At 44.7% G+C, this 20,674-nt stretch overlaps 1 protein-coding gene across 1 annotated transcript in view; it reads left to right on the forward strand.

Annotated features, from left to right (window-relative positions):
• Positions 1-20,410, forward strand: part of LOC116516990 (sodium/glucose cotransporter 1-like) — a 32,616-nt gene extending 12,206 nt beyond the window's left edge. The window contains exons 6-15 of the mRNA XM_032229710.1: positions 881-986; positions 1,219-1,299; positions 2,883-3,103; positions 6,818-6,953; positions 7,043-7,150; positions 7,570-7,720; positions 8,715-8,883; positions 11,844-12,059; positions 12,617-12,719; positions 19,588-20,410. Coding sequence (XP_032085601.1) covers positions 881-986; positions 1,219-1,299; positions 2,883-3,103; positions 6,818-6,953; positions 7,043-7,150; positions 7,570-7,720; positions 8,715-8,883; positions 11,844-12,059; positions 12,617-12,719; positions 19,588-19,799 — 1,503 coding nt within the window. The 3' untranslated portion in view covers positions 19,800-20,410. The remainder of the gene's footprint in view (positions 1-880; positions 987-1,218; positions 1,300-2,882; positions 3,104-6,817; positions 6,954-7,042; positions 7,151-7,569; positions 7,721-8,714; positions 8,884-11,843; positions 12,060-12,616; positions 12,720-19,587) is intronic.
• Positions 20,411-20,674: the final 264 nt, after the last annotated feature.

The raw sequence follows: 20,674 nt of genomic DNA on the forward strand, positions 1-20,674 counted from the left end.
GAGAGGCAGGCCCTCCATTTCTTGCCAGGCAGGCAGTACCAAAGCAACAGGAATAATGCCACACTCTGTTAGGATGCAGAATCTGTTAGAGCCCCCCCCATCTTTTTGCCAATTAGCACAACCAGTTCCGAAGGGGAGACCCCTTCCCTTTCTCAGAGATCTCAGAGATTCTCAGACCTACCACAGCAGGTTGCTTGAGGCCATGAAGGAGGCGCAGGTGCCAGGAGGGAGGTGGGGGCACTGCTGTTCCTGTAAGCAGCACTTTCCAGAAGCTGCACCTTTCATCCCACACCTGTAATGACCTCTTGGGCACTGGGGGAGTGAGAGGGGAGGAGGGAGTGAGGCCAGGACTGAGACCAGCCTCCTACTGGGGCCTCCTTTGTGGGTGCTCGAGTGCCAAGCCCCCCACCCCACTTGGCTGCACAGAAGGAGGAGGAGGGGGCGCTCACAATCCATGGCAGGAGCAGGCTGGTGTCCAGGCCCTCCGGGGGAGGAAGACACAAGGCTCTGGGCAACTCCCCGGCTCTGGAGGAACCTCTCTCCCTGCACCCCCTTTTAACTCTGACTCCCTAAGCCAGAAAGAGCCTACAGGTGGCTCCTCTTTGAGCAGGGGCTAGACTAGATGGTCTCTAAGGTTAGGGTTGACTCTTTCCGCTTCCAGGAGGCAGAGGCTGGTGGCAGGGGAGACGGCTGATCCAGGGTCAGCTGCCGTACCTCCTCCTGCCCCCCTCCCCTCCTGCTTCTCTGGGGCACCCCTGTAACCAGGCCCCACGTGCAGCACAGCCCTTCCGGGTGGGGCGGAGGGAGAGGCCCCTGGAGGGTTTTCGCAAACTGCCCTGGTGCTCTGGGTTAACGGGTCAATTCTTCCTTTGCCCCACAGGCAGATATATTTTCTGGAGCCATATTTATCCAAATTGCTATGGGACTGAATATTTATGTGGCCATCATCATCCTGTTGACAATCACGGCCCTTTACACCATCACAGGTGAGTCCCATTGGCAGGTGAGCCTCCCAGCCCTGATGTCAGGCTCAGGGCCCAACCTCTCAGGCCCCCTTGGCCCCTGGGAAGCCTCCCCGTCTGCCCCCTGCCCATTTCTCTGCATGAGGGGCATCCCAATGGAGAAGCCCAAGGATTTTCTCGGGGGTGGGTGGGCTTGGCCCTGGGCCGCCTCCCTCCCCTGATTACAGCCTTCTGCTTCTCTCGCTCTGTCTGGCAGGAGGACTTGCTGCCGTGATCTACACAGACACACTGCAGACCGGCATCATGTTGGTGGGATCCATCATCTTGACTGTCTTTGGTAAGCCTGAGTTCAAAGCCAGCACCGAAAGTGCCTTGCCCCCAGGTGCCCCATGGCTGGAATGAAGGGGAGGCCTCCAAAAGACCCTGAAAGGCTTTTGATGGATAGCTGGGAGTTCCTTTCAAGAAATTGGTTATAGGTGCCAGAGGACAAGCCCATCCCTTCACTGCATGGCAACCCCTGGAGGAAGGGCCTGGGTTAGGCAGCTTTCAATATGGTAGGCTGGCCCTTATCTAGTTTAATTTTCAACATATACGTGAGAAATCATTCGGCAGCACTGCATTCAAGATCATCCATGTGGATTTGTGTTTACCGGACATAGTTTGGAAAAGAACAGAACAGAGCTGGAAGGGACCTTGGAGGTCTTCTAGTCCAGTCGCCTGCTCAAGCAAGAGACCCTATACCATTTCAGATAAGTGATTGTCTAGACTCTTCTTAAAGTCTCAACATCTTTATTTGTAGTGTGGTGACCAAAATTGGTTGCAGTATTCCAGGTGTGGCCTCACTGGGGTTTTATAAAGCGGCACTAATATTTCACGTGATCTTGATTCTATGCCTCTGTTTAGACAACCCAGGATGGTATTTGGTTCTTTGGCTTACTGTGCTCTGTCCATTAGAACTGTGGCTGAGGCCTCGTCTGTTGAGGGGATGGAGATGGTTTGGTCCTTCTTTGGTTTTTGAGACCGCTCTGTCCTCTAGTTCGAGCTGCTTCTGTGTTCTTCTGGTCTGTGGATCGGCTGTTGGCCTCACCCCTGGTGGTTTAAGCCACACTTCCAAGGCTGCAGAGAATTCTGACCGACTTGCATCATCCATGTTTCTTCTGCGGATGTGGTCAGTGGGAGGGGGGGGACATTGACAACCAAGTTCAGTTCAGGTGCCTCTTTGCTTCTGGGATTCAGCTGAGAAGTTTGGTTTGGAATTTTGTTCTGCTTTATTCAGCTTGTTTTAGCGATGTAGTCTTGGTGGTGATTGCTGGTGTCTGTGTATTCTGGCTTGTTCCAGCTCATGTCACCTATGATGTGCTGGCACTTATTTAGTCTAAGGTCAGCATCCCTGAGCATTAGCGGTATCGCTGCTTTGTTGAAATAATGAAATCTTTATTTTTAATTTTGCAGCAGTTGTAAAAATGACATCTATTTTTTTTCTTGTTTATTTCCCCTTGGCATTTGTAAATCTAATAAGTAAACAGTACAGACTAGTTTTAAAAATTGTGGTGGTTAACATGCTATGTGAACCCAGCAAATGGTTCCGTACAGCATGTGAACTGAGAAAATGGTTCACTCACTCTCAGAGTGAGCATGTTGCACGAACACAACCATTGCGTATTCAGCTGAATACACAAACCAAGTTTTCTCCTGCAGCATAAGGATTGGAGGCGTTCTTTTTAAAGCAAAACTGAAGCTCCCAAACCTCCAGACTCAGCTGTGGCCAGAACTGGTCAGGTTCCAGGATGTATCTTCTAGGAAATGGTCCAATTCTGCCTTTATAACAGTCCCCTGAGCTAAACATGGGTTTGTGGGAGAGGAGAACTTCTGCTTTGTCACAGACTTCCTTGTCCTGACCGATTGTATGACCTTCCGCAGCATTTACCGAAGTCGGAGGATATGAGGGCCTGGTGGAGAAGTATATGAAAGCAATCCCATCCAACATCTCCTACGATAACGTGACCATCCCTGAAAAGTGCTACACTCCCCGTCCAGATGCCTTCCACATTTTCCGGGACCCGGTGGACGGCGACCTCCCTTGGCCTGGACTCATTTTTGGCTTGAGCATTCTGGCATTGTGGTATTGGTGTACTGACCAGGTAGGGTTATGACGCTCTTGGTATTTTTGATGTTCCCTGCACAGAGGTCTTCTCTGTGGGGTCATCCTGATCCTGTGCTTGGAGACCTAAAGAGGCAACACTTTGGTTTGAGGAAGTAGGACATTAAGTTCTGAACTTGTGGGCCCACATCAATGTCCTAGCTCCACCTTTCAATGTGGGCTTCTGAAGATGAGAGGGGCCTAGTGTTGGGCAGAGGCAGGCTGATTCTGGTCTTTGGATGCCATCTGGGAGGACATCACCAGTCCCAATTCTTATTCTCTGGCTGGCATTTAAATAAATTCATTAAATAAATAAATAATCCAAACATTCAGAGATTCTGCTTCCAAACTATGGTTGATTGCATGATGTCAAGTAATTTAACTGAACTGTGGCTTATGGAATGAAGCTGATTTTCAGGATACACTGAACTGTAAACTAATTGGTGCAACCAGAAATTGAAACTCTACTTGACTAGTTTGTGGCTCAGTGTGTCATGTGAATCTAGCCTGAACATCTTACTCAAAAAGCTGCACCAGCGACTTCCAGTGGCACCGTAGGCGTTGAAGGATGTTCCTGTGGGAATGCCAGCCTCGTGATCACGTCTAAGCTGCTAGAACAGCGTAAATCAACTGTCTAGTGGCTTGAAAACTTTCTCCTTGGGAAAAGAGGGGGAGATGAGCAGCCGGGCAAGGGTAGAGCTCCCCATAGACCCCTAGGAGCAATTCTGGGGCTCGAAGGGTGAGACTCCCCCAGCAGCCCAACAGAGCTCCGCATCAGGGACGCTTCTGCTGTAACAGAACAAAACGCCACGGCCATTCCTTCAATCAATGTTTTAATCTACACTTGAATAAGAAGCAGGCAGAGCAAAGACAGGAGTGATTATAATTGCAAGTACAAACTTTAAGTCTGATGTAGTATTACTTCCTTCTGTGAAGATTGAGGGGAACAAAAGGGTAATGAAGATGGCGTCTGGAAGTCAAAGGGTGTGGTGAAAGTGAAACTTAAAAGGAAAGTATTTGTTAAGTACTTGTTAACGTCGTTAAAAGAACCAAGAGCTCAAGATTAAAAAAAAACAGTATTGGTTTACTAATAAACTATAAGATCTAACAAATTTGGGGATGAAGTGGTCTTTTTGGACTCAATAATTTGGCTGTTGGAAAGTGTGATTTAAATAAATGGCTTCAAAACAAATAAAAATAAGTGTTTCTAAAAGTGCTGGAAGTCTCCCAGCCCAGCCACCTAAATTGCAGTCTTTATTACCTTGAGTGGATACACAAACAGTGACATTTGAAGCCCTCCAAGGCGCTTTGAAGGCACAAGCCTCTGTTTTGCAAGAAAAAATTATAACTGCCCTTAAAGATGTGTCTGACGAAATGTCTGAAATTAAGGACTTAATCCAAACTGGCAATCAACAAATAAGAGAGGACATAGTGGATGCATTTAAGGGTTTGTTTGGTTATGTAACATCACTGGAGGATAGGGTGGAAGAAATTAATCAGTCTAAGGTGAATTTGGAGAACAAGGTTGATGAGGCTCAAATCAAGATCGAAAAATTAGAGGCAGAAGTTACAATGGTACAATACAGAGCTTTGAGAATAAGAGGCCTGAAAGAAAATAACCAAGAAAATTTGAGAGAGATTTTTGCAGAAGCCTTCGCTCAATTAATTGGTGAACTAAAAGCAGAATATGATTGGCAGATTGATAAAATTTATCGTGTTAATTCATGGATTGCGAGACAGAGACAACTACCAAGAGATATTATAATCTATTTTGTCACCAGGAAAACAAGGAATGGAATATTACAAGCGACTTACAAAAACAAGCTACAGGTGGCAGGACAGGAGGTGGCGGTACTGAAGGAAATTCCCCCTAAAATGTTGAGATCCAGAAAGGACTATGCATTCTTAGTTGATGAACTTAGAAATTGCCAGATACAGTATAGATGGGAGGTTCCAGCCAGATTAGTGGTGAATTACTTAGGAGAAAGATATCGTCTTATTTCAGTTTGGAAGGCAAAATATTTTTACAGTAATGTACTAAAGGCTGGATAGCAGTAGACTTAGCAGTAGACTTATATACCGTAGACTTATATACCGCTTCATAGGCCTTTCAGGCCTCTCTAAGCGGTTTACAGAGAGTCAGCATATTGCCCCCAACACTCTGGGTCCTCATTTTACCCACCTCGGAAGGATGGAAGGCTGAGTCAACCCTGAGCCGGTAAGATTTGAACCGCTGACCTGCTGACCTGATGGATACCCACCATCTCCAGGATAAATCAAAAAGAAGAATTGGAAAGACTAACAGGATGTGAGATAGTAAAAAAGGTTATATATTTAGGAGTTTATATTACAATTTCAAATGGGAAATTATATTATAATTATGAACCATTATGGTACAAAATACAGACAGAGATGAATACATGGGAAAAATTACATTTGTCTTTGCTGGGAAGGATAACAATAGTAAAAATGAATGTCTTGCTTAAGTTTTTATTTCTTCTTCAAATGATACCAATATTTTAAAAAGATGCAAATTTGGAAGAATGGTAGAAAGGTATTAATAACTTTGTTTAATAATGATGGAAACGGGAAAAGATTTGGGTAAGAAATGTAAAATTTATGCAAGTTTAAAACTTGAGAGAGAATTTTTATAAGATGTTTTATAGATGGTATTTAGATCCTAAAAAGTTAGCTTGTATGTATCCGAATTTATAATTCAAATGTTGGAGATGTGATTGTGTTGATGCTATGTATTATCATGTGTGGTGGATTTGTAAAAAAGCTAAAGCATTTTGGATAAAAATATGGTGGATTATTCAAAATATTCTTAAAAAGAGGATAAAGCTGACTCCTCAATTGGTTTTGCTAGGTATAATTACAGACTGTACAGTTATAGAGACTAATTTGATTCTGAATTTAATAACGGCAGATTGCTGGAAGAAGGAAGATTTGCCTATTATTCAAGAATGGACGTTAAAAGTGATAAACTTAGCAGAGATGGCTAAAATTCAGCATTTGAAAGATTATTCAGATGAGAAATACAAGTTGGAATGGAGAAGATTGATTGACTACATTTAAAATAAATATTGGACTAAGGAATTTCAATTAGCTTATGAATGAACAAGGAATGTTATAATTTATCTAAATTTAGCTTAATAAAAGGGGAGTTAAAGTACAAGAGGTAGGTAAGATGTTATAGTTAGTTAGCTTATGTTAGTGTATGATTGTTAAATGTTTATACCCTGTATTTTGCTCTGGGAAGTTGGGGGAGGGGGGTTGGAGGGATGGCAGGGTTGGGGTGGAGGAAGGGAAGGAAGGGGAAGGGGAAATATTTGTAAAACTTATTAAAACTTTTCAATTAAAAAAAAAAGCTGCACCAGCCAGTGGTTATGAGGCGGTCCTGGTGAGGTGGGTCTATAGAACCAAAAGATCTTCACATCACTCATGGAAGCAAAGCATCCTTGCCCTAAGAGTAAGGAAAGGTGGTGTCTGCATCTGGAGGACCTGGGAATAACATTTTCCCCCAGATCCAACCCTTGTGGAAAATGTCATTTCCAGGGCTTGTTCTGAAGGGTGGCCTTGTCCCAGTGTCTGGATAGCCATTTGTAGGGAATGATGTAGGGTCTCCTGTGTGGGCTGGACTCCTTTCCAAGCCTATGATTCCATGTTCTGTGCTCTATCTTGGCACTTGTTCATTTGCCCCTCTCTTGGGCAGGTCATTGTCCAGCGATGCCTCTCGGGGAAAAACATGTCCCATGTCAAGGCTGGCTGCATCATGTGCGGCTACTTGAAGTTGCTGCCCATGTTCCTGATGGTGATGCCAGGCATGATCAGCCGCATTCTCTACCGAGGTGAGAGCTGGTCCACCCAGGAGGGAGAGGGCAGAGAGACCAACTTGCTCACTCACTCATGGGGCCCACACTTTCCTTTTTTCTCACAGATAAAGTGGCGTGTGTCGTTCCCGCAGTGTGCCAGAAGACCTGTGGGACAGAAGTTGGCTGTACAAACATTGCCTATCCAACAATGGTGGTGGAGCTCATGCCAGATGGTGAGATGAGGCCAGGAGGTTGGGTTATTTGTGCCTTGGACTGCAATGCTGGCTAAAGTCTGTGGCCAAGATCGTGCATCCCAAAGGCTGTGCATTACGATAGGCTGCCCTCTGCCCACAGTTGGCCATAAAAAGGGACCCGTGTGGATGCCACATTGATCCTAGTGTGGTAGTGGCTTTTTTATTAAGCATTAAAAGGTCACTTCAGTTTAGTGCATGAAGGAAATGCTTCTTCTGGCATGATGAGTGCACACCTTGATCACACAGCCTTTTTCCAGCCCTGCATTCCATTGCTAGGCCAGCGGGTTGAGTTCTCACCTATGTGGCTGTGCAGCCAGCCAGTTTTGGCTATAACCCTCAACCGGAGTTGCTCACACCAAAGCGTTGCCTATTCACACCTCCCTTGTTTTATTTTTCAGGGCTTCGAGGCCTGATGCTGTCTGTGATGCTGGCCTCACTGATGAGTTCCCTCACTTCCATCTTCAATAGTGCCAGCACCCTCTTCACCATGGACATCTACACCAAAATACGCTCCACCGCCAAGGAGAAGGAGCTCATGATTGTTGGCAGGTAAGTGCTGGTGGTAGCAGCGAAGGCTCAGCAAAGGGGAAACTGCAAGGAAGCTCAGCTGGAGCCCAAGATCAGGGCGCCCAAACTCGTAAGGCACCCTCCCTTTTGGCATTTGGGAAACCTGTGGGGTCACCTTCCCAAAATGGCTGCAGCACAAGGAAGACTGCTTCCCCTTTCCTGCAACCGGCCTCCAGGCTCTGGAAATGAAAGCATCGGCCAAAGTATCAGGTGGCAAAGCTTTGGAGCCCCCAGTGCCATCTTCACCAACCAGGAACGGCCTTTATCTTCCCTCTGCCTCTTTTTCTTCACCTGGAAAGTATAGATTGAGGGCCACTCCACTCATTGGTCTGCACAGCCTCCTATCTAAAGTCTACAAGAACAGGTGGACCAGACAGCATCTTGGCACCGGCAGTTCTGCAGCGCCCCCTGGAGGGCACCTGGCTTAATTGAAGGCAGTCTGCAAGAAGGACGAGTGACTTTGCTGTCTCCTTTTCACAAAGGAGCTGATTGACAGGAGGGACAACCCACCAGGTCACTCAGTTGATCTGGCTATTTATTGAAATTTAGGCTTATTTGCCTCTTTAAAAAGGGGAGGGGGTCTGCAGGGGTGGTCAAAGAAGTCAAATCCCCCCTATTTTCTCTGTGCGATGCAGATACAAAATGAGTAGGACTTCACTTCCTCTGCCAAGGCCCCACCCTTTCTGCTGTTTTTTGCAATTAACTAAAGACAAAAAAAAACCCAAAGAAAAGGAACACATGATATTCATAGAAGGAAAAAGCTGAAAACAGAAACAAAAACATAGAAACACACAAAGCGCATATTTGCAGTCATGCACTATGAATAAATGTAAATATACAGTAGCAGCCGCCCCTGAAACAAATGTGGATAAGCAGGACGTGGATCCCTCTGCCAAGGTAGTTCTTGGGCAGCTTTGGGGTTCATTGACTGGGTTGGTATCACCCAATATCTCTCTCTGCCTCCTCCTCCTCCCAGGCTGTTCATCCTGGTCCTGATTGGCATCAGCATCGCCTGGGTGCCCGTGATCCAGTCTGCGCAGGGCGGGCAGCTCTTTGACTACATCCAATCCATCACCAGTTATCTGGGCCCACCCATTGCCGCCGTCTTCTTCTTGGCCATCTTCTGCAAGAGAGTCAATGAGCAGGTGAGCAGCTGGCCCTTGGTGGACGGGGGTGTCAACCTCTTGCCGAACTCTGTCAGGTGGGCCCTCCACTTTCTCTACCTCTCCAGCTGGAGGGAGCCAAAAGGAAGCTGGAGATCCCCTGTCGGCTTCACGGCTGGAGGGTCTTCTAGCCCGTAGAAGCTCTGTGTACCACTCCCCTCACAAAAGGAGGGGTGTTCGTGCCCAGGACACAGAAAGGGTGGGCTTTCCGGGGCACAAGAGGAGGAACAAGTAGCAGCAGCGAGGGGAAGAGGACAATATTCCATCTCCCAGGCTGCAATCGTTCCGTTGGCTGATGCAGGCTTTCATCTTAAGTTTGATTTAAGAACCTTGCTTACCTATCACAAGACTTCTTGTCTGATTAACACCTGGGCTGAGTCAGTGTAGTTATTTTTGTTGCAGCCAGATTTATTAGGCTGAAAAGATGCAATCAATTGGCCGGATCCATTTCTTAATCGAGTGTGCCTGAACGGTTGGTCCCTGGGAGGCTCCTAGTCCTGGTGCTAAGCCAGACTCCCTGGCAGGACAGAGCACCGGAGGGTGTTTCTTCTCCTTTGGGCTGATGGTGTCTTCCTGGTGCTGCTTTCAAACACCAAAATTGCTGCCCAGCTCCAAGTTTTCCGAAGGATTTCCAGAGTTCTCGGGGAGGGTTTGATCTGACGCCATCTGCAATTTCCATCCTTCCAATCACCTGGCCAATCTCCCTCTTTACCCCCTAAGGAGCTTCTGCTCTTCTGGGGGCCACAGGGGTCACTGCAAAGAGCCCCCTGAAATTAATCAAGCGCTGTATGAGAGCAGATGCACAGGTAGCATCTTGGCCTCCGACCCCCAGTATTTCCTCAGCCAGGTCCGGTGCCACACAACATCCAAGTAACCACTTTGCATCTCCTCCACTCCCCCCCATTTATGCTCTCTCCTTTTTCCATGTTCCTTAGCCTTGTCAAGCATCCTCCTTGTTGTAATCCCTCATCTCCTTGCATCAAAGGAGCTGAGGATTGCCCTCTCAAGGGATCGGTCACTACTCAGCCTGGGCCCAAACCAAAGACCCAGATGAAAGCAACCAACATCGGCTTTTATGAGGTAGCAAGAGTTGCCTATGGTGAGAGGCACATGCATAAGTTTCATCAATCAACCAAACAGTCCTAATCTAGCAAATGAGGAGCCTCCAACCTAAGAGCCCATGACTTACAACCTCCATGCCTCCCAGGGAATGGCTGAGCTTTAAAGCTCCTTCCTGCCTCTCATGAAAATGGCTGCTTGAGCTTTAAGTGATCTTACACGAACAGGTAGTCCTCAACGTACAACCACAACCGCATTCTGGGAGCTGAAATCCACACCCCCTCAAGTTGCCAAGGTCGAGAAACACTGGCCTAGACTCTCCAGCTGCAGTTGTCCACTCGCTTGTCGGGCAGCCTTGAGCCTTCCTTTTGGCTCATTGCTGGCTGGCATGGTAAGCTTCTGAGTGCAGTGAAGATGCTGGTTGCTCCCTTTAAAAGCAGAGTTGCTGAAGGTTCAGGGGTTTCAAAAGTCTTCTCTCCCTGGCAAATCCCTCGGGGGGGGGGGGCATTTTTGAGCAAACATGGCAGCAGTTTCATTTCCTATCGACCCCTGGAGTGTCAATATGCACCTCAGAGGTTCTGGTTGATTTCAGAGATCTGGCTTATTCAAGGAATCCACAGATGGGATGTGCCAAAAGCATCTGTGTGTGCAGGCAGATTCCAAGGGGAAGGAAGTGGGTTGCCTCTTGTCCCCAAAGTGTTCTTGTGAGTCTGAATGTTGTCTGAAAGGCGCTTTTTCAAGAGGCAACTGGACTTTCTGGGTTTTCTTTGAAGACATTTTGCTTCTCATCCAAGAAGCTTCTATCTCCAGTCTACAACACAGTCCTTTCAACAGTTCCAAGAAGCCCCCACCCCTATTTGCACTACTCAGGTGACCCTGAGGACACAGACAAACCTTCAAGTGGCCTTAATGACTCGCTAAAAGAAAGCAAATATCCAGCTGTCTGCAAGGAATATAAATCCTTCCATTCCCCACTATCCTGCCAGAGCTGAAGAAGCTTCTTGGATGAGAAGCGAAACATCTTCAAAGAAAAACCAAAAAGTCCAGTTGCCTCTTGAAAAAGCACCTTTGGGACCATCATGACCTGGATGAATGAGAACCTCCTTAGACATTAAGTCAGAATGTTGTTTTGGAGCTTCTCCAAATTGTGAAGATTGCTGAAAAGTTGAATATGCCCCATATCTATTTCTACCATTTGTCTCAAATGGTAGAAATAGATATGGGGCATATTCAACTTTGTCTCAAATGGTGTAGACCTCCTGTCAGGCTTACCCCAGCAGGTTCCCTAGCAAAGAAAGACCCTCAACTCCATTCGGTTGAAGTGATAGGTTCTTTTACTAAGAATTTGTGGTTGCAGTAAAAGCAGGCTAGGACTAAAGTTCCTACGCAAAAGGTTTTCCCTCTTCTCCCAGCCCCCCCCCCCCCGCCTGATTCATCTTCAACCAGTGGTGTGCCAAGTAGGGGTTTGGTGCCTCTTGGTGCAATTCACATTCCTTTCTCAGTCTCCCCAGCTTGAAGACTAGAACAGGCTGGTTCTCACACCCCTGGTTTCTGTCAATCCCCCTCTAACTCCCCCCCCCCCCCGGCCAGGTCATCTCTACTCTCTACATGCCATTTGCCTACGTCCTCTCACCCCACCCCCCAACGATGGCAGGATGCCAGCGAGGTGCCAAGGTGAAGATGGCAGATCCGACACTCTCCTACTCAAGCAGGGGGGTATGAACTAGATGACCTTCAAGGTCCTTTTCAACCATCATTCTATATCTGTCTATCACAATATGTGTACAATTGTGAGTCCAAAGAATCACCCAGTTGTGAGGAATAGGACCACAGGACGTGAGGGGGAAGAGGTTTTCCTAAGTGCATTTTCTTGTCTTTTGCAGGGTGCCTTCTGGGGTCTGATGGTGGGACTGGTAATTGGGCTGTCTCGAATGTTTGCAGAATTTGCCTATGGCACTGGTAGCTGCGCTGTGCCCAGTGAATGCCCAGCGATCATCTGTAAAGTGCACTACCTCTATTTTGCTATCATCCTTTTCGCTATCTCTGTCACCGTCATTTTGATCGTCTCATTCCTGACCAAGCCAATCGATGATGTCCATGTAAGCAATGCCCTTCCTCTTCCTCATCCTCCCCACCTCACTTCTCTCTTCTCTGCCCTCGCTGAGATTTTGACCACACGTAAAGAAATATCTGTGGGTAGCAATGTACAGGAGCTGGCAAAGCCTCCGTCCAACCGAGCCTATCATGAATGCCCAACATGGATAAGAAGAAAAGGAGGAAAGGCCATTTTCCTTTCCTTTCCCTTCACATCCATCTCTGAGGCTCTCAGATCTGGGGCAGCCACTCCTCAGGTTCAGTAGAAGTGAAAGCCAGACAGGGAGGAGGAAACCACTTCGAAGCCCCATTAGAGAGGATGCTTCCTGAGGGTGCATCTCCCCAGTTCTGTCTTGTTGGGAAGTTCAACACTGCACAAGCAGTTCCACAGCATGTTGGGTTCTTCTGACAGAGGTATTGGGTACAAGTGAGTAGGAGTAGTGGAGTTACCAGGGCACTTCTAGCCATCCCTTTTGAATCAAGACTGGGGCCCCGTCTTGACCTCGTTCAAGGTCATTTTAGCTGTTCCGCTTCATTGTTGTTACTTTTGTTTCCTGAACAGCTTTATCGCCTTTGTTGGACTTTGCGCAACAGTAAAGAGAAACGTGTTGATCTGGATGCAGGGGAGATGGTGCAAGGAGTGGAGGACTATGAGGAAGAGCCAGGTGAGATCACCTTTACCATGAAATGTTGAGCTATTACAAGTCTTGGACAGACCAGACTGGATCTCTCCTAAGCTATCTGACCGAGCTATCAGAGGGAAGAATTTTGGCCAAGATGCTCGCAGGCATCCTAGCTCATTGGGGAGTGATCACTTTTTGGAAAATCAAATTTAGGTTGGGATGCAAACAAACAAACAAACAAACATGCCAGGAGGCATTTTGATGGTCCTCAAGAAGACTGAATAGTTCAAATATGTGTTTATCTCCATATTAGTTAAGAATTTTGAGGCAGATGTTCAGAGCGTGCCTGAATTGCTATTTTTGCACCTTAAAATCCCCCTCTCAAACTTGAAAATGAATGTAGTCATTTAAAAAAAACGATAAATGAAGAACATCCTAGTTTGTATCGGAATCCAGATTTTACAGGGGAATCATGTAGAGTTTGAGTGGGTGGCATTAAAATGCCTTGTTGCCCCTCAGCCTGTTGTGGTTAAGTAGCAGCAGCAAATGAGGAAGGGGCTTCTTTGAATTCAGGGGGAAAGAGAGGATAGAAATCTTATAAACAATATTATAGTATATTATTATTATTATTATTATTATTATTATTATTATTATTATTATTATTATTATTATAAACAATTGTATCACAGCGGCCAGTTGTTTCACCGGATTTGGCATTGGTTACTAGTCGGGCCCCACCCAGGGGCCTAGGACGTTGTAACGTATTTTCGTAATATGCGTGCAGATCCAAGCAGTGCGGCTTTTTGTATTTGACTGATGGTGATTTTGTCAATTTTTAACTGTTTTAAATGTAATTCCAGTGCTTTTGGAATAGCACCCAATGTGCCAATTACCACTGGAATTACCACTGCTGGTTTGTGCCATAGTCGTTGAATTTCAATTTTTAAGTCCTGGTATTTTGCGATTTTTTCATGTTCCTTCTCGGCGACCCTGCTATCACCTGGTATTGCGATGTCTATGATTGTGACCTTATTTTTCTCAACCAGTGTGATGTCTGGTGTATTATGCGCCAGTATTTTGTCTGTTTGTATACGGAAATCCCACAAGATCTTGACCATCTGATTTTCGGTGACTTTTTCAGGCTGATGTTCCCACCAGTTTGTTGCTGTTTTAATATTATAATTTTTGCACAGATTCCAGTGGATCATTTGTGCTACTGAATTGTGCCGCAATTTATAATCAGTCTGCGCAATTTTTTTACAGCAGCTGAGGATGTGATCAACAGTTTCATCAGCTTCTTTGCAAAGTCTGCATTTGGCATCATCAGAGGATTTTTCGATTTTGGCCTTAATGGCATTTGTGCGGATAGCTTGTTCTTGCGCAGACAGGATTAGTGACTCTGTTTCTTTCTTTAATGTACCTGTTGTTAACCATAACCAAGTTTGTTCACTGTCCACTTTATCTTTTATTTTTTCCAGAAATTGGCCATGCAGTGCTTTGTTCTGCCAACTCTCCATTCTTGATTTTATCACTTCTTTTCTATATTCTTGTTTCGTCTGTTGGGCCTTCAGTAGATTTTTGTTCTTTACTTCGATTAATAAATGTTCTTGACTTTCTTTTAAATAATCAGCCAGTGCATGTTTTTCTTCTTCAACTGTTTGCTTCACTTGTAATAATCCTCTGCCACCTGATTTTCGGGGCAGATACAGTCTATCAGTATCACCACGTGGATGTAAACTGTAGTGCATTGTCATTAGTTTCCTGGTTTTTCGGTCCAAAAGGTCCAAATCAGCTTGTGTCCAGTTAACTATACCAGCTGTGTATCTTATAACTGGTATTGCCCAGGTATTTATGGCCTTGATTGTATTTCCGCCATTCAATTTAGATTTCAAAATTTTCCTAACTCTGTTGGTGTACTCTCGCCTGACAGTAGTTTTTACTTCTCCATGTTTGATGTTATCCAACTGCAGAATGCCTAAGTATTTGTAGGCTTCATTTTCTTTGCATTTAATTAATTGGCCATTGGGCATTTCAATTCCCTCACATGCAGTGATTTTGCCCCTTTTTATGGATACAGTGGCGCATTTTTCCATGCCAAACTGCATTGAAATATCAGTGCTGAATACTCGAACTGTGTTTGTCAATGATTGGATTTCTATTTCTGACTTTCCATAGAGTTTCAAATCATCCATATATAGTAAATGCGAAATTTTTTCAGCTTCTTTGGCTGTTTGGTAGCCTAATTTCATTTTTTTTAAAATTACTGATAGTGGGATCATTGCGATGATGAAGAGAAGAGGTGAAAGTGAATCACCCTGGAAAATTCCTCGCTTGATATTAACCATTCCGTAGATCTCATTCCCTACTGCCAACTCAGTTCTCCATTGTTTCATCGCCTTTTCAGTAAAGGATGTAATATTTTTGCTAATGCCAGTTGTTTCTAAGCATTTTATGATCCAACTATGTGGCAGTGAGTCAAATGCCTTTTTGTAATCAATCCAGACCATATTCAAGTTCGTTTTTCTGTTCTTACAATTTTCTAATATCATTTTATCAATTAGAAGCTGATCTTTTGTGCCCCTGCTCCTTCTTTTGTTGCCTTTTTGCTCTACTGGCAAGATGTTGTTTGTTTCCAAATAATCCATCATGTTATCTGCAATAATGCCTGTGAGTAATTTGAAGGTTGTTGGTAAGCATGTTATTGGTCTGTAGTTTTCAGGTGTTGTTCCTTTAGTTGCATCTTTCTGAATCAAGTATGTTTTTCCAGTTGTCAACCATTCATCAATTTGGCCCTTTTGTAAAATTTCATTCAGTTGCTTGGCCAATATTGCATGTAAACTGGTCAGATATTTGAGCCAGAAACCATGTAATTGGTCCTTTCCAGGTGATGTCCAATTCTTTACCTTTTTTACTCGATTTTTGACCATCTCAGTTGTTATTTCTAATACTTGCATTTGTTTGTTGCCAATGCTTTTCTCAAAGTCATGTATCCACTTTGCTTCCTTGTTGTAGTCCTTTGCATTTTCCCACAATTCTTTCCAGAATTCAACTGTGGCCTGTTTTTCTGGTTTTTCACTTTTGGTGTCACCATTCACATTAAGACTTTGATAAAAACGCCGTTGGTCTGATCGAAATTGCTGATTTTGTTTATATTGGATGATTCGTGTCTCATATCTTTCAATTTTTCTAGCTGTTGCTGTTATCTGCTGTTTTACAATCTCTACAGCTTCATTGATGTTTCTTGTATCCAATCTATATCTTCTGATTAGCCGATCTATGATTTTGTTGTTTTTAAGCCGTTGCTCATGCATGTTCTTTAAGTTACTAGCATCTGCTCTTAATTTTTTGATTTTTTGTTCTAAACGGATTTTCCACTTTGGCTTTGATGCTTTTTCTGTTGTGTGACTAGGTACTTTAATTTTAATGCCTAGTTCATTAGTGACTATTACAGCTGCGCTATACATTAACTGGTTTGTTTCCAAGATGGATCCCGGTTCAATTGTTGAAAACACTGCATTAACCATTTTCATGATAGGGGCCAAAATTTTCTTAGGCACGGTTTTTAGTGATGGTAAACGTTGCCTTTCCTCATTAAGCAGAAAATGTTCCATGATCTTATCCTTCAATTCTTTTTGTTTTTGAGTTAGTTCATCAGTTGGTTCAGTGATAACTGGTTCTAGTGGTGGTGATGTTATTTCCTCCCCGAGAGCTTCTTCTGGGAGTTCTACTATACTGTCTTTAGTTGTGTCTTGAATATCAGTTATTTCCGCTTGTGATATTGTTTTTTGGGTTTTGCAATTTGCCTGAATTTCCTCATGTTCAACTTCACTAAACACTTTATTCCGTATAATAAATCGCCTTTGATCTGCTAGTCGTTGTTCACTAACATTTGAATCTGGATATTGTTGTTTCCATAATTCATATATTCGCTTTAAATAGCCTCTTTTTTCTGGCTCTGAGTTATAGTAACAGGCCATTATGGCACGGTTTTCATCTGCACTATATTTTTGTCGTTTTGATGGCTGGTCCACTTGTAGCCCACTTGTCGACGGATGTCCAGGGACCCCAACATCCGCCGCGGCCCTTGTTAACCCGCGCGACGACCGATGCGGTATGAAATTCTTATTTGTTTTTTTCACCATATTGTATGGGTTGGCGGGGTTTTTTTACGGGACCAGATGCCAACCTGACCCCAACCTTCCTCCTTTCTCATCCGGGCTTGGGACCGGCAACGGCGGAGTTGTTGTTATTATTATTATTATTATTATTATTATTGTTATTGTTATTATTATTATTATTATTATTATACAATTGTATCACAGTGGCCAGTTGTTTCGCCGGATTTGGCATTGGTTACTAGTCGGGCCCCACCCAGGGGCCTAGGACGTCGTAACGTATTTTCGTAATATGCGTGCAGATCCAAACAGTGCGGCTTTTTGCATTTGACTGATGGTGATTTTGTCAATTTTTAATTGTTTTAAATGTAATTCCAGTGCTTTTGGAATAGCACCCAGTGTGCCAATTACCACTGGAATTACCACTGCTGGTTTGTGCCATTATTATTATTATTATTATTATTATTATTATTATTATTATTATGTAATAAGATTACATTTTTGAGCCAGTTTGTGTACTGGTTAAAGCACCAGGCTAGAAAGGGGGAGACTCTGAGTTCGCGTTCTGCCTTGGGCACGAAGACAGCGAATGACCTTGGGCCAGTCACTTTCTGACAGCCCTAGGAAGGAGGCAATGGCAAACCACCTGAAACCTGGCCAAGAGAACTGTGTGAACTTGTCCAGGTGTCAAAATTGACTTTAGGGCACAAATCGCGCACATAGCTACTTTTAACAGACAACAATGTCTCCCCATTGCTTGTCATCATGTAATAGCAATGGTAAAAAAAATGATCTTTATTCTCTGATATTCTACTTTTGTAATATCTTTTCATTTTTCAAATTTGTCCTTTTCATTTCTTGTTGCTAGAGAGCCACTTGTGCATCCTTGGTGGCTCATGAGGACCCTCCCATTTTAAACTTTTTTATTTAGTATTGTTTGCATTGGGGCCTTAATAATCTCCTTTCCAAGGTGCTGAAGTCAAATCTTCAGAAATGCAGAATAGTAACCAGGCAACTTTTGGTTCTGCTTGCCTGCAGGGTGAATTCTAGGAAGAGAGCAGTCATTCACTCTTGCCATTCTCTCCTTCCCACCTAAGCATCTCTTCCTTTTTAGCAAGCATGAAGCCTAACATGGCTAGTTCTCTACTCCAGTCTTTGGATGATGAAGTCCTCTACAAGAAAAAACCCATAGAATAGAGGTGTCAAACTCAAGGCCCACGGGCCGGATCTGGCCCCTGGGGTGGTTAGATCTGGTCCGTAGGGCCACCTTGGAAATAGTGAAGGACCCGCCTAAAAGTGCCTCTGTCAATCACTCATGTCAGGGGCGCCTGTGATGGCCCGAGTGCTTTGCCAGTCCAAATGGAGTCCCAATCTCCGTTTTTGGTTGGGATGGCCTCCTGCAACACTCTGCCAACAAAAACGAGCAAAAACGCACACGGCCCTCACAAGCTCCGTTTTTGCTGGCAGAGGGTTGCAGGAGGCCATCCAAGCCGAAAACGGAGATTGGGACTCCATTTTCACTGGTAAAGCATTTGGTGCCCATGACATGAGTGACGTCAAGCTGACCACATGCTGCACCCTGGCCATGCCCCCCCTCCCGAGGTCAAACACAATCATGATGTGACCCTCAATTAAATCGAGTTTGACACTCCTGCCATAAAATCTCCCACCTGCCACTTTGGTTGATTCCCAGTTGATGCTCAAGTGGTTGAAACCCCACTTGGCACCATGATGTGTTTCCTGGACATTCAAGGACTCAATCTGCAAAGATTTCAGTCAGACCTCCTGCTTGGTTGGTGGCCTGTAAAGCCTGCCCATGCCTGGGTCATTTTTGTTTGTTTTGCTTTTTCTCCTTCATTTTCACTCAGATGCTTTCGGCCAGATTTTCACACTCGATGTTCTGCATTTCTTTACTTGTGTTGAAATTCTTCACATATAATATGACACCTTTTCCCCTTCCCCTTTTTGGGCTTTTTCTCTTGACAACAAATTATACCCTTCTAATTTTATATTCCAATCATGCAATCCATTCTACCAACTTTTAAAGATACCAATAATGTCACGTTCCTCCCTCTGCTAAGACTTCACGTTATCCCTGTTTCTTCCCAAACCTCTGAGCATTGATGTACAAGAAGCATCTGATTCTCAGCACTGGCCTTCTCAGCTTTGCCTCCTGCAACTCCTGATGTATTCTGGGGCCCCTCCCTCTTACCACTTCCTCTCTTGACCTCAGGGCATCTACCTTTGGACAGAAACTGTGGCTGCCTTCTGATTTCCCTCCTAACTCCAGATTTAGTTTAAAGTCTGCCACATGACCTGAGCACAGTAAGATGTCTTCCAGACATGTCCTTGCCAGTCTTTGTGAGGTGCAACCCATCTCTTGCTTGCAGAAGTCCTACCTATAGATGGCACAGATTGTGGTCCAGGAATACAGAGTTTTCCCGGGTACTCCATCCCTGAACCAACACTCTCCCTCCCCCCCAAATCTCCATTCCGTCTTCAGGCCATGCCCTGCCATTCGAGGAACGCAGGAAAATCCCACCTCTGCTCCAAATTCTTTTGGCTTCCTGCCTAACTCCTTGTGGTCCTTTGAGACTCTTTCCAGTCACTTTTTGGCAGTCTTTATTACAACATGACCCAGAATGAATAATGGTCAGTAAATTTGATAAAGGGACCCTTTCAACTCTATGGTATATTGGGGCATATATAAGCAAAATGCATGAGAATAGGAGTTCTGGGCATGAAAGGGTCAGTTTGGCAGCTACATCTAACAATTGGCCATGTTGTCCTTGCAGCCCAAGAGAAAGAGACCAACTGTTGCAAGAAAGCCTACAACTGGTTCTGTGGCTTGGAACAGATGGGCCCCAAGCTGAGCAAGGAGGAAGAAGAGGCCCTGCAGCAAAAGTTGACAGACACAACGGAGGAGCCCTTGTGGAAGCGCGTGGTAAACATCAACGCCATCATCTTGCTGTCGGTGGCTGTTTTCTGCCATGGATTCTTTGCATAGGTCAAACGTTTTGTTTTGTTTGGGAATGAAGTTCTTGATTGCTAAATTGCACTGTGACATCATAATCTGTAAATTGCACTTTATCAGACTTGAAACTCGTTTGTCAGGAGAATCATTTAACTCATTCAGTGAACTGAAAACATGACCGACTGTGAATGGCATTGGTTGGGAGGGGCTGTGTGGGTCTGCAGACTCTCCTCAAAGGGGACAATCCTCAAATGTTTTCAATCCCTGTTTTTGGATTGTGTTATCAAAGTGTATGAATGCATGTGTCAGAAATTCAGCTTTCCAGTTGTTTCCCCCTTCTTGTTTTTTAAGTGTATGATTTGCACAGGAAAAATGTGTAAGTTCAGCTGCCTCCATAGGCTGACTTTAATATTGTTTTAGAGGCAGAGTCTTCTAATCTTGCCCCTCTTTATTTAAGACTCATGCAGAACTGTATTAACTTTGGAACTGGAAGTGTTTGAATTGAATTGTTAATACCTGGCTCAGTTAGAATCAGCTTGAAGTGGTTTGAAGGTGGTTTGAATCTCTTTCCCTGAGACCAGGCATGCTGATGTTGTTCTCATCCTTTGTCATTTGGATTTACTGTATAGCTGTAAAAATACATATATATTTTAAAAAATGACTGTGTCTTGTTGAAAAAAAAAATGAAGCAGAACTCCTGCCTTGCCCCCTGACATCCAGCTATCTATTGAAAGCCTGCAGACCAGGCCATCCCCATCTCTTTCTGACAGGGGGCCATTTCAGTAACTGGGGGAAAGCAGGGAGGGTGATGCAACAGGGGGATGTCAGGCCCTGGTTGATGCTAAGATTGCCTTGGAGAAAGCAATGTTCAACTGAGGAGCCAGCCGGGTGTAGGGGTGCATCTGGGA

This window comes from Thamnophis elegans, chromosome 13 (assembly GCF_009769535.1).
Source record: "Thamnophis elegans isolate rThaEle1 chromosome 13, rThaEle1.pri, whole genome shotgun sequence".
In the NCBI taxonomy this organism is placed as follows: Eukaryota; Metazoa; Chordata; class Lepidosauria; order Squamata; family Colubridae; genus Thamnophis; species Thamnophis elegans.